The 14,703-nt window shown below is 43.2% G+C and overlaps 1 protein-coding gene across 4 annotated transcripts in view; it reads right to left on the reverse strand.

The window, feature by feature from the left end:
• Positions 1-232: 232 nt before the first annotated feature.
• slc39a13 (solute carrier family 39 member 13) overlaps positions 233-14,703 on the reverse strand; it is a 60,317-nt gene continuing 45,846 nt past the window's right edge. For all 4 annotated transcript variants that reach the window (XM_060838697.1, XM_060838698.1, XM_060838696.1 and 1 more), the window contains 3 exons: positions 7,392-7,524; positions 6,091-6,190; positions 233-2,025 (listed from right to left, as the gene is read on the reverse strand). In XM_060838697.1, the coding sequence (XP_060694680.1) occupies positions 1,953-2,025; positions 6,091-6,190; positions 7,392-7,524 (306 nt within the window). In that variant the 3' untranslated portion in view covers positions 233-1,952. The remainder of the gene's footprint in view (positions 2,026-6,090; positions 6,191-7,391; positions 7,525-14,703) is intronic.

Consider the following 14,703-nt stretch of genomic DNA (forward strand, 5'->3'; position numbering starts at 1 on the left):
AGGTCACAATAAACCAGGAGTCCAAGACTGAAAGGCATAAGGGGTAATGCACACCAGTCTCACTGTACTCAAGTCTGTCTTGGCATGTACATGAGGCCAATTCAATCTGGCAACTGAAATACTGACAGACTGCACACAGACACTAACATCAAAATCTAGAGAGGTTGAATCTCCCCATGCATGAGCTTTGATCTTTCAGCTTTGGGTTTAAATCAGACACACATACATGACAAACTGAATATGCATATTTTATTAAATATTTCATGCTAAATATTTACAAGTAAAATGAAAATACATAAAATTTTTAAAAAGAATGAGGAAAATAAAATCTGTGCCTGGAGATAGGAGAAAGTGCGGAGAGCTTCATTTTATCGCAAGGTCTGTATATAGCTGTGAGGTGCTGAAGATCTCAGTCGCGTGCAATGAGCAACAGCCTCACACTGGAGCAGACAGCACCAATAACACTAACAGCTGGTACTAACAGTCAGTCCATAGCCCTCATCTGAGCACACAGACTGAGGAATGTCTTTACTTCCTAACATGGTAACTGATTCCATTAGTATGGCAGTGCCGAGCAAAAAGGTTTGATTTTGCAGATGGCATAGTTATTGCACTGTAGTAAATGGGCAGATGCCACACACCAAAAGCATAGTTATGCTTATACACCCCAACTGATCTGGGAAACTGCACATTTCTTTTGGTTTTGCTATCTAACCGCCGCAAATACTATTATCATATGTCATGTGCAATCTGATTACAAGAAGTGTAGAAATCTTGGGGACAAGTAATAATTTGGTAAATAGGATATGACAGACACACGATCAAGGGACTCGGATAACGTATGGGAAATAGGATGGGGGGGGTCAGATGTGTAGTGTTTGAAGACTAATATCGAGGGGGTTAGTCAGACAGTTTTTGGAGAACAGGATTGAAGGGGTCAGACAGTGTTTGGGGAAAAAGATCAAGGAGTTCAGACAGACAGTGTTTGGGGGATAGAATCGAGGGGGTCAGACAGACAGTGTTTGGCAATTAGGGTCAAGATGGCCTGACAGATAGTGTTTGTGAACAAGATCGAGACAACTAGACAATGTTTGGCAAACGAGATCAGGGGATATACGGCAAACTGATAGCTTTTGGGGGGTATTTGGAGAGAACCAGTGGGAAATTGAGTCAGGTTCGACTCAGTTCCTTTTGGTTTATTGCTGTTTACATTCTAGTAATATAATTGAAAAGGGAGTCATTAATCCTGATGTTATCAGGACAAAATGACAACTATTATTGATGATTTTGTTCCGGGAGAGCTTACTGACCCCTGACTCCTCCAGTACACATCCAACTGACTTTGGATTTTTGACTTTGGCAGGGCATAGATTCGAGCAGACCCATCGAAGTGGAAGTACTGCAACAACAGTATTTACTGCAGCATCACAGTGCTTTTCGCTATTGATGTCTGACCTGTGTCAAAAAGCAATGGCAAACTCCAGATTACAATCTCACGTTAACAATGTAACAGCAATTGGCAAGGTTCACCTGTCAACATTTCCTATGCTACTTTTGAATAAAAAGTGTGGTGTCAGGGCCAGTCTATGCAAATTTGGAACTCAACATGGCTGAGCACTTCTAACGGAGCAACAACATGACTCATAAGGTAAGCTGAGGAGTTCGCTGTCCGACAGTGAAGCACCATCAATTTATGTAGTGGCTGTTCCTAGTTGTGCAACATCTGGCTTATTGCATTTTTCTTTGGTTCAGCATTTTACTGCCGGATAAGAGTCATTTAGCAAGTCTCCGTGACCAAACTCAGTTTCCAGGAGACATGGGGTGGGGGAGGAACGACAATGGTACAGTAGTTCATTTTGCTGATCAATGGCCTGAAGAAAGCTGGCTGCAAGTTACCTTTCCCTCGGTGGTACTGAAACAGCCTACTGATCCAGGATAATCCAGGGCCTCAGTTAAACAATAGCAGAGACCAGCATCATGACTCCAATCCCACAGCACAACAATAACACCTGACACACAGAGTTCCTGCAACATAATCAGAGATCAAAATTGCAGCAAATTAAAAGAGAATCCATCGAGTACAAATGCAATGCGCACAATTCCCTACCTGTCAGAACTCCACTTCTTTCTTCACAATTATCGACTGCTTTGATAGCTGATGCATAGAAATCATTGCGGGCCTCAACACAGAGGTTACATTTCAGTTTATTTTAACAGAGGACAATCCATAGTCAAGCTCGCAGCCAAGGCACAAACAACAGATTAAGTTAAATCCCACAGATTTGGAGATGCTGGTGCTGGACTGGGGTGTACAAAGTTAAAAATCTCACGACACCAGGTTATAGTCCAACAGGTTCAACAGGTAGTCACCACCTGATGAAGGAGCCTCGCTCCGAAAGCTAGTATGCTTCCAATTAAACCTGTTGGACTATAACCTGGTGTTGTGAGATTTTTAACTTTGTAAATCCCACAGAGGCTGGGAAAACCATCCTGATCAAAGCAAACCTCCATGACTAGGCCGCATAGCAGTGACTACACTTCAAAGTAGAATACAGTATTTGTGAAGCACTTTGGGATATCCAGAGGATAAGGAGCTACATGAATGCAAATCTTAATCAAATGATTCTTCACAAATTCACAAGTAAGCAGTGGACTTGGACTCACTAAAGGTCACCTTAGGATTTTCAAACATTCAAAATCCCTCCTTTGATTCACACACAATGTAAATTCATGGAAAAATAAATTTATGCTTTGGGTGGGAAATGCTATGTCAGGACCAATTACGTCACGTACAGATAGGTTGCTTAAAGCTCCTTCTACAGTGTAGCTATCAAACAAAGCCAGCACAGCTGCAGCATGAGGTTAGGTCCAGATCTTTTATACTGTTTCCATCAAATACTCCCAGGGCAGATACAGTATCATTGTATAAAAAGACAATCCCACACTGGCATAACATTCATGATGATGGGTTCCCAAAGCATTGGGAAGCTAATGAAACATTTTTGAAATGTAGACACTTATGGAAAGATTTCCTCAAACAGAAGCACTAAACAGATAATTTCCCATTATGATGTTTGCTGTAACCAGAACACTTGGACAACATATTCTGAATCTAAAACAAATGCAGGTTCCGGCAATCTAAAGTAAATACAAAACGTGGTGGAAATATTCAGCACATCTGCCAATATGAGTGGACAAAGACAGAGTCAACACTTCATTACAACGGCTCTAACATTGAGACCATCAACCTGAATTACTATTTCCCTCTCGACAGATACTGACTGAACTATGGAACATTTTCAGCATGTTCTATTTTTGTAACTCACCCCCAACCTATGAAGAGTTGACCTTAGTGAATCATATATACATTGTCCCATTTTTATACCTGATCTCTGGATCTACTAGTACCTGGAACTTGGGTGAGACTACAAAACATATAATTATGAATTAAAACATGATCAGACAGACTTTCACAGCCAAATATAAGGGTGGTGGAGAGGCTAAAAATGAAACACAGAAACAGCAGATTGGTGTAACATTAGGCCAATTGACCCTTCAAGCCTGCACTACCATTCAATACGATCCTGCAATCTTAGTATCCCATTCCCACCCTCTCCCCATACCCCTTGATCCCTTTAGTTGCGAGGGTATGTCTACTTCCCTCCTGAATTTATCTGATTAGATTAGATTAGATTAAAATAGATTCCCTACTGTGTGGAAACAGGCCCTTTGGCACAAGAAATCCACACCGACCCGCCGAAGAACAACCCACTCAGACCCATTTCCCTCTGACTTATGCACCTAACCCTATGGATAATTTAGCATGGCCAATCCACCTGACCTACACACCTTTGGATTGTGGGAGGAAACCCACGCAGACACGGGGAGAATGCGCAGATTCCACACAGACAGTCACCAGAGGCTGGAATCGAACCTGGGTCCCTGGCGCTGAGGCTGTAGTGCTAACCACTGAGACACCATGCCACCCTGGTACTAACAGCATCCTGTGGGAGAGAATTCCACAGGTTCACAACTAAGTAAAAAAATTCTTCCTCATCTCAGTTCTGAATGGCTTACCCCTTATTCTTAGACTGTGACCCCTAGTTCTGGACTTGCCCATATTGGGAGCAATCTTCCTGCATCTGGCCTGTCCAGTGCCATCAGGATTTTATATGTTTCTATGAGATCCTCCCTCATTCTTCCAAATTTGAGCAAATACAAGTCCAATCGATTCAATCTTTCCTTGTATGTTAGTCCTGCCATCTTGGGAATCAGCCTGTGAACCTTTGCTGTACTCCTTCAATAACAAGAATGTCCTTTCTCAGACTAGAAGACCAAAGTAATATTGAAGGTGTGGCCTCACCAAGGCCCTGTATAACTGCAGCAAGACATCCATACTCCGATACCCCAATCCTCTCACAATGAAGACCATTAGCTTTCCTCACTGCCTGCTGCACCTGCATGCCAACCTTCAGCAATTGCTCCACCATGACACCAGGTCTCATTGCATCTCACTTAAACTGCCACCAGTTTATTCAGATAATTTGCTTTCCTGTTTTTATGACCAAAGTGGATAACCTCACATTTATCCACATTACATTGCATTTGCCAGGTGTTTGCCCACTCAGACAGTCTGTCCAACTCACCCTGCAGCCTCTTAGCATCCCCCTCACAGCACACTGCCACCCAGCTTAGTGTCATCTGCAAATTTGGAGATATGGTGTTCAATTCCTTCATCCAAATCTTTAACGTATATTGTGAACAGCTGCGGTCCCACTGAACACTGTAGCACCCCACTGGTCAAGGTCTGCCACTTTGAAATGGAACCCTTTATTCCAACTCTCTGTTTCCTGTCTGCCCAGCAGTTCTTTATCCATGCAATGCTGTTTGTTTCTGAATATGACCCATTCTATATGGAGCTTAGCCAGAAGAACAGGAAGACCCCTTATCTGGTGCTCACTTGGACCTTCAAACAATATTCTTTATCCTTTCAAGCCAGACAACTGCTGGATGGAGTTTGTCTGGAAATATACATCTCTGCGCCTACTTTGATTGTGCTCCCAGATGAATCCATTTTGACCTGCAATCTAGCAGCCTAATTTGATTTCTCAGCAGTGAATTCATTGTTTGCTAGACCTGTCCTCAGAGAAGGTGAGTCTCCAGCAACAAGCAGGCTGCTACACATCTACTGAAGTGCAATAAAGAGGCAATAGAACTACATGTGGGGCACACAGAGTCAGGTTTGCAGGTGTTCAATCTCTGCCTGACATGAGAAAATAGTAGATGGCATAGGAGCTGTTCTTGGAGACTCAGTCAGCACTGCCTGTTCATTGCAAAGCAACCAAGCTACTATACACTAAAGTCCACAATCCCACTTAATATACTCATACTCTCATGTGTCCCTAAGCAAAATCAATCTGCCTCAGCTCATTCCTCCAGTACATGGGAGTTCAAGAGTTCAGCTTTGCCAAGAGGCCAGGATAATCGAATGCTGTCCTCTGTGTCAGCATTATGGAGTCAAAGGATTAAACTGCTTCATGACAGTCAAATGTAGACACAAGTCTACAGCCTATATTAAAACTCTTCACATCTATATTTCTCTGTGCACTACATTCAACCTGGCAAAGTCATCCCTCAACTTCATCACTTTCAGCTCCTCAGCCTGACCTGCAGAGAATCTCCTGAGCTTCAGACAATTTGATTGCTTTGTTTTTCAAACTGCCACAGGTTTGTCCAACCACAATAGACTGATAAATAAGAGTCTGCAATAACCTACAGTCATAAAGATGTCAAGTAAGAGTTTAACTATTGTAGATGCCTGTGGGTTGCTTCAAGTTACTAACTAATTAATTATATCAGCAATTAGCTCAGACACTATTTGTAGAAGTACACATTCCAGGTGTGGTTCCAGCACCATTACAAAATAGCATTGTCGCTGACGTAGTAGCTTGGCAAACACCCATGGCCACTATTAACATTATGCATGAGGATCACTAAGCTCATTTAATTTTATAATCGAAAAGGAAGAAGCAAGTTTAACATTATCCCTCTGACCAACATTTCCAGAATCTATGCAGAATGGTTCCTTACCACACATCCTTTTCTTGAAGGAGGTCAGGTACCACAGAAACCAGAGCAATGTACAGAAATCCACCTGAAGTAAATGGTAGAATCCAAGCTACACTGTCCCCTGAAAGATTTCAGAGTTAGATGCATTAGAATTATAGAGATATGTTGTTGAGTCACTGACCGTACCTTAGAATTCAATGCATTAATGAATATATGTAGATAGATATTTTTAAGCAATCTCTTCAGAGATAGTATTATACTTGAACCCAGGCCTCAGAGATAGAAACACTACAAGTGCACCATAAAAAAACTCCATAACCACATGTAAATGACCAAAAGGAGGCAGCAAGCTGCAATCAATTTTGAGAGGCAGGTAGGTGCAGAGAGAGGAGGGACATGGGAAGTCAGAGAGGAAGGGGCAGAGGGTCAGAGATAGATGGGTAGGGAGGTCAGAGAAGGAGGGGAAGTTCAGAAAGGGAGAGGGTATGGAAATGGTCAGAGAGGAGGGTGATAAGGAGGAAAGGATGAGAGGGAAGAAACAGGAGGGAGGAAGCAGAGGGGGAAGGGATGGAATGGACAAAGGGAAAGAATAGGGAGGACAGAAAGGAGTGGCTGGGTATGGGCATGCGGTGATTCAGAGAGGGAGGGGTGGATGGGGTTATAGAAGGGAGAGGATAAACATGGTGTACACATGCAATAAAGGCAACTGCACAACAAAGAGAACTTAGATTGGGAATGGAGAGAACCCTAACTAACATGAGATTGGAAGAAAGGTCCCAGAAATTGGTGGAGGAAAGAAACAGGACACAGAGGGAGGAGGCAGGGGAAATGCGGAAGGCTCAACTGGAGGAGGTATGGACCAGTGACAGAATCCAAGAAGAAATAGAGATATGCGGCACATATGGAGAGGACCCAAAGCCAGTATTTGGGTCAGGGAAAAGGAGCCAGTGAGATGGTGTGCATGCACTGAAGAGACCTCAGAGGGAAGGGCGAGGTTAGATGGGAACCAAGATTGAGATTGAGAATGGATTGGGGTAAAGGAGACAGAAGGGGAGGTGGTAGGTAAAAGATCTGTTGATTGGGGAAAACAGTGAAGAAGGAGAGCATGTTTGCAAGCAGTGGGAAATGGGATTGGAGGAGAAATGTAGAGAGAGGGAAATAAGGGTGAGGATGGTGTGAGAGAGAGTGGTAAAAAAGAAGAAAAGTACACTTCTGGTTGGGCCTATTTTAAAAACAACAAAAAGAGAAATATTCAGACTATTGTCTCCTTTCCCCCAACAATACTGTCAATGCCTAACTTACATTCAGAAAATTAAACATACCTGCTCCTTCTGGAGACTCTGCACACATGGCAAAGCATGCCCCCAACACTCCTCCAAATGCAGTTGTCAACTGCATTTTCGCTGCACTCCACCGATCAAAACCAGCCCTGAGCAGGATGGCAAAGTCTCCAACCTGTGGATTAATACAATGAAACAGTTATGTCAGGTCTATAGTAGCCATTTTGTACAGTGGAATGAGGATTCATCTCTGGTCAAAACAATGAGGCACAAGAAAACCGCTGACAGGTAGTTCCTGTGAATGTATAGGCATATCCGTTGTAAAAACTTTTCCAGGTAAAGCAACAAACTTACACGTACTTCCTTTAATGTTATTACTGTATTCATTGGATTGTCACGGCTTGCATCTTCAATCTCCAGTTCAAAATGACTGACTTAGACAAGACAGCATGGAACAGTTGAAGAAGAGCTGGTGCAGGGGAGAAGGATTCACATTTTTGAATCATTGAAATCTCTTTTGGGGTCAAAGTGACCTGTACATTGAGGGGTGATTGCACCTGAATTGGAAAGGGACTAATATACTGGTAGGGAGATTTGCTCAAGCTGCTCAGGATTTAAACGAGTAAGGTGAGGGGGTTGGGGGCAGAGCAACAGTGAGGAAAGGGATCAATTCGAGACTGGTACAATTGAGAAAAGGAGGAAGTCAAGCAGTCAGGGCAGGCAGAAATAAAGCAGAGAACAAGGTAGGACTGATAAATTAAGCTGCATTTATTTCAATGCAAGAGGCCTAACATGGAAGGCAGATGAACTCAGGGCATGGGTAGCAACATGGGACTGGGATATCATAGCAATTACAGAGATTAGATTAGATTAGATTACTTACAGTGTGGAAACAGGCCCTTCGGCCCAACAAGTCCACACCGACCCGCCGAAGCACAACCCACCCATACCCCTTACCTAACACTATGGGCAATTTAGTATGGCCAATTCACCTGACCCGCACATCTGTGTGACTGTGGGAGGAAACCGGAGCACCCGGAGGAAACCCACGCAGACACGGGGAGAACGTGCAAACTCCACACAGTCAGTCCCCTGAGGTGGGAATTGAACCCAGGTCCCTGGCGCTGTGAGGCAGCAGTGCTAACCACTGTGCCACCGTGCCGCCCCATGTGCCACCGTGCCGCCCCCTGAGTCCTTTCAATCCCTGAGATGTGGCTCAGGGATTGAAAGGACTGGCAGCTTAAGGTTCCAGGATACAAATGCTATTGGAAGGATACATTGGGGGGTGGGGGTGGGGGGGGTGCAAGACAGGAGGTGGTGTGGCGTTCTTGATAAGGGATAACATTATAGCTGTACTTAGGGAGCATATTCCCGGAAATACATCCAGGGATGTTATTTGGGTAGAACTGAGAAATAAGACAGGGATGATCACGTAATTGGGATTGCATTATAGATCCCCTAATTGTCAGTGGGAAGTTGAGAAACAAATTTGTAAGGAGTTTACAGTTACCCATAAGAATAATAAGATTGTTACAATAGGGGATTTTAACTTACCAAACATAAACTGGGACTGTCATAGCGTTAAGGGTTTAGATGGAGAGGAATTTGTTTGTTGTGTACAAGAAACTTTTCTGATTCAGTATGTGGATGTATCTACTATAGAAGGTGCAAAACTTAACCTACTCTTGGAAAATAAGGCAGGGCAGGTGACTGAGGTGTCTGTGGGGGAGCACTTTGGGGCCAGCAACCCTAATTCTATTAGTTTTAAAATAATTAATGGAAAAGAATAGACCGGATCTAAAAGTTGAAGTTCTAAATTGGAGGAAAGCTAATTTTGATGGTATTAGGCAAGAACTTTCAAAAGCTGACTGGAGGGCAAATGTTCACAGGTAAAGGGATGGCTGGAAAATGGGAAGCTTTCAGAAATGAGATAACGAGTGTCCAGAGGCAGCATCTTCCTGTTCGGGTGAAAGGAAAGGTTGGTAGGTATTGGGAATGCTGGATGACTAAAGAAATTGAGGTTTTGGTTAAGTATAAGGAGGAAACAAATGTTAGGTATAGACAGAAAAGATCGAATGAATCCTTAAAAAAGTATAAAGGCAGTAGGAATATACTTGCGAGGGCAGCTGCCAGGAGGGCAAAAAGGGACATGAGATAGCTTTAGCTAATAGGATTAAGGAGAATCCAAAAGGTTTTTTTATAAATATATTAAGGACAAAAGGGTAACTAGGGAGAGAATAGGCCCCCTCAAAGATCAGCAAGGCAGCCTGTGTGTGGAGCCACAGCAGATTGGGGAAGATACTAAATGAGTATTTTGCATCTATATTTACTGTAAAGGAGGACATGGAAGATATTGAATGTGGGGAAATAGATGGTGACATCTTGAAAAATGTCCATATTACAGAGATGTTGGTGCTGAATGTCTTGAACTGCATAAAAGTGGATAAATCCCCAGGACCTGATCAGGTGTACCCTAGAGCTTTGTGGGAAGCTAGTGAAGTGATTGCTGGGCCCCTTGCTGAGATATTTTTATCATCGATAGTCACAGGTGAGGTGCCAGAAGACTGGAGGTTAGTTGGCTAGTGTGGTGCCACTGTTTAAGAAAGGTGGGAAGGAAAAGCCAGGGAACTATAGACTGGTGAGCCTGACATCAGTGGTGGGCAAGTTGTTGGAGGGAACCCTGAGGGACAGGATGTACATGTATTCAGAAAGGCAAGGACTGATCAGGGATAGTCAGCATGGTTTTGTGTGGGGGAAATCATGTTCCACAAACGTGTGGGCAGCACGGTGGCTCAGTGGCAATAGCACTATTGCCTCACAGCGCCAGGGACTTGGGTTCGATTCCAGCCTCAGTCTGTGTGCAGTTTGCACATTCTCCCCATGTCTACATAGGTTTGCTCCGGTTTCTTCCCACAATTCAAAAGATGTGCGAGTTGGCCATGTTAAATTGCCCTTAGCATTCAGGGATATGTAGGCATTAGTCAGGGGTAAATGTAGAGTAATAGGATGGGGAATAGCTCTGGGTGGGTTACTCTTTGGAGGGCCGGTGTGGACTTGTTGGACCAAAGGGCCTGTTTCTACACGGTCATGATTGTATGATTGAGTTTTTTGAAGGAGCAATAAAGAGAACTGATGAAGGCACAGCAGTAAACATGATCTATATGGACTTCAGTCAGGCGTACAGCAAGGTTCCTCACGGGAGACTGATTAGCAAAGTTAGATCTCATGGAATACAGGGAGAAATAACCATTTGGATACAGAATTAACTCGAAGGTAGAAGACAGAGGGTGATGGTGGAGGGTTGCTTTTCAGACTGGAAGCCTGTGTCCAGTGTGCCACAAGGATCGGTGCTGGGTCCACTGATTTTCGTTATTTTTATAAATGACTTGGATGTAAACATAGGAGCTTTAGTTAGGAAGTTTACAGATGACATGAACATTGGAGGTGTAGTGAACAGCGCCAAAGGTTACCTCAGAGTACAACAGAATCTTGATCAGCTGGGCCAATGGGCTGAGGGGTGGCAGATGGAGTTTAATTTAGATAAATGCGACATGCTACACTTTGGAAAAGCAAATTACAGCAAGACTTATACACTTAATGGTAAGGTCCTGGGGAGTGTTGCTGAGCAAAGAGACCTTGAAAGTCAAGTTGCAGGTGGATAGGATAGTAAAGAAGTTTGGTATGTTTCCTTTATTGGTCAGAGCATTGAGTACAGGAGTTGGGAGGTCATGTTGCATCTGTACAGGACATTGGTTAGGCCACATTTGGTATACTGCGTGCAATTCTGGTCTCCCTCCTATCAGAAGGAGGTTCAGAAAAGATTCACAAGGATGTTGCCAGGGTTGGAGGATTTGAGCGAGACACTAAATAGGCTGGGGCTGTTTTTGCTGGAGTGTCGGAGGCTGTGGGGTGACCTCATAGAAGTTTATAAAATCATGAGGGGAGTTCAGAACTAGAGGGCATAAGTTTAGGGTGAAAGGGGTAAAATATAAAAGGGACCCAAAGGGTAACTTTTTCACGCAGAGGGTGGTGTGTGTGTGGAATGAGTTGCCAGAGGAAGTGGTGGAGGCTGGTGCAGTTACAGCATTTAAAAGGCATTTGGATGGGTATATGAATAGGAAGGATTTAGAGGGATACTAGCCAAGTGCTGGCAAATGGAACTAGATTAGGTTGGGATATCTGGTTGGCATGGACAAGTTCCTGTGCTGTACATCTTTATGACTCTATTAAAGTCCACAGGGATTTTAAAAAATTATTCCACCATGGAATGTGGACTTCACTATCAAATTCATCATTAGTTTCCCATCCTATTGGCCCTGGGAAGGCAGTGATGAACCTCGTAATTTAATAGCTAATATCATCAATACTGTGCAGCCCAGCTCAGCACAGAGGAAAAGACAAGTCTGAAGCAGTTGTCAGCCATGAAGTGCCAAGTGCATGATCCATCTCAGGTTCTTCCAGAGGTCACCAGCATCACAGATACCAGTCTTCAGACAATTCAATTCACTCCACTTGTTGTCAAGAAAACACTGGGTATTGCAAATGCTGTGGGCATTAAAAGGCTTTTGCTCCAGAACTAACCGTGTCCCTGGCCAAGCTATTCCAAATAATTACAACATTGCCATCTACCCAGCAACATGGAAAATCATTCAGTTTCTATACACAGTAGGACAAATTCAACCTTGCCAATTACTAGTCTATCAGTCTACCCTCAATTATTAGCAAGTGGTGAAAGATATAGTAATCAAATTGCACGGATCAGGAGTAATCTGCTCACTGTCAGTTTGGGTTCTGCCAGGGCTACTCAGCTCTTAATGCCATTGGTTTAAATGCTAATGGCTATCACTTTCACTCTTTCACTCACCTCTGGAATTCTGGTTGTAATCTTGGTCAGCAAAAACCTATGCTGAATTGGAGTATTTATAGCAAATCATAAAAAAGTCAATGTTCTTTGATTTGGTTAGATGGGATTTTTCATAGTTTTCACAGGCAGCGCACATCTGTGGAATTGTCAGGTGGATCTGATGTTGTCAGGGCCATAGTTTTTGTAATGTCTAGGGACTACTTAAAGTGCTGGACATCACATGCAGTGAATCAAATTGGCCAAAAACTAACATCTTTGATCGGGAGGATTTCAGGGGCAACCCAATGTCAAACAATGCTTAGCATTTCTAGCTGAAAATGCTTCAGATTTGACCTTTGCACTGATGTGCTGGCCCTTCTGATCATTGAGGATGGGAATACTAAGGAAAGGTCATTCGCCCATTCTATGGTTAATTGCTCACTACCATTCACAACACAACATATGGCAGATCTGTTTGATGTAGGATAGCTTAGCTACGTCTTCATGTTCCATGACCCTTCAGTCTAACTCATCCATGCCAACCAGATATCCTAATTAAATCTGGTCCCATTTGTCAGTATTTGGGCTATTTCCTTCAAAACCATTCCTGCTCATATCTCTATTCAGATGCATTTTTAAATATTGTAATTGTATCAATCTCCACCACTTCCTCTGGCAGCTCATTCTATACACACACCATCCCCTGTGTGAAAATGTTGCCTCTTTGGTCCCTTTCAAAACTTGCCACTCTCACCTCAAACCTACGTCCTCTAGTTTTGGACTCCCTCAGCCCAGAGAAAAGACTATCCTTAATCAGTCCTTGCCTTTCCAAATACATGTAAAGCTATCCCTCAAGATTTCCTCCAACAACTTGCCCACCATCAATGTCAAGTTTACTGGTCTATACTTCCCTGGCTTTTCCTTACCAGCATTCTTAAATAGTGGCACCACATTAGCCAACCTCCAATTTTCTAGCACCTTGCCTGTGGCTATCAATGATACAAATATCTCAGCAAGGGGCCCAGCAATCTCTTCCCTCGCTTCCCACAAAGTTTTAGGGTACACCTGATCAGGTCCTGGGGATTTAAGCCATCCAGCACCTCCTCTGAAATATGAACGTTTCTCAAGATGTTGCTATTTATTTTCCCACATTCTTTATCTTCCACATTCTTCTCCACTGTAAACATTTTTCAAGATGTCACTACCTATTTCTCCACATTCTGCATCTTCTGGTCCTTCTCCACACTAATTACTGATGCAAAATAATCACTTCGTATCTGCCCCATTTCCTGCAGTTCCACACAAAGGCTGCTTTGCTGATCTTTGAGGGGCCCTAGTTCCCCTTTTGCCCTTACCGTATCTGTAGAATCCCTTTGGATTCTCCTTAACCCTATTTGTCAAAGCTATCTCATGTTCCCTTTTCGTCCTCCTGATTTCCCTCTTAAGTATACTCCTATCTGCTTTTATACTCTTCTAGGGAATCACTCGATTTCTGCTGTCTGTACCTGATATATGCTTCCTTCTTATTCTTGATCAAAACCTCAAATTTCTTCAATCATCCAGCATTCCCAAAACCTAGCAGTCTTGCCCTTCACCCTAACTGGACTCTCGCTATCTCATTTTTAAAGGCTTCACATTTTCTAACTCTACCTGTAAACATCCACATCAACTTTTGAAAGTTCTTGCCTAATACCGTCAAAATTGGCCTTCCTCCAATTTAGAACTTCAACTTTTAGATCCGGTCTATCTTTCTCCATCACTATTTGAAAACTAATAGAATTATGGTTGCTGGCCCCTAAGTAGTTCGCCACCTCCAATTTTGGTGTCATCTGCAAACTTACTAACTATACCTCTTAAGCTCGCATCCAAACCATTTATATAAACGACAAAAAGTAGGGTTTGCAAGGGTTTGGAGGGATATGGTCCAGGTGCAGGCAGGTGGGACTAGATTGGGTTGGGATATCTGGTCTGCATGGACGGGTTGGACCGAAGGGTCTGTTTCCATGCTGGACATCTCTATGACTCTATTACTCTAAGTCACAGCCAGACCAATCACAAATCATTCTACTGAACCACTTACTGCAAATAATGTTTTGGACCACTGCCACTAAGTACTGTTCAATACAGAACAGTATTGATTCATCTGCTGTACAGGACATTGGTTAGGCCACTGTTGGAATATTGCGTGCAATTCTAGTCTCCTTCCTGTGGGAAAGATGTTGTGAAACTTGAAAGGGTTCAGAAAAGATTTACAAGAATGTTGCCAGGATTGGAGGATTTGAGCGATAGGGAGAGGGTGAACAGGTTGGGGCGGTTTTCCCTGGAGTATCGGAGGCTGAGGGGTGATCTTATACAGGTTTATAAAATCATGAGGGGCATGGGTAGGATAAATAGTCAAAGTCTTTTCTGTGGGGTGGGGGGAGTCCAGAACAAGAGGATGAGAGGGGAAAGATATAAGAGAGACCTAAGGGGCAATATTTTCACATTGTGGGTGGTACGTGTATGGAATGA

This window comes from Hemiscyllium ocellatum, chromosome 18 (genome assembly GCF_020745735.1).
Source record: "Hemiscyllium ocellatum isolate sHemOce1 chromosome 18, sHemOce1.pat.X.cur, whole genome shotgun sequence".
NCBI lineage: Eukaryota > Metazoa > Chordata > Chondrichthyes > Orectolobiformes > Hemiscylliidae > Hemiscyllium > Hemiscyllium ocellatum.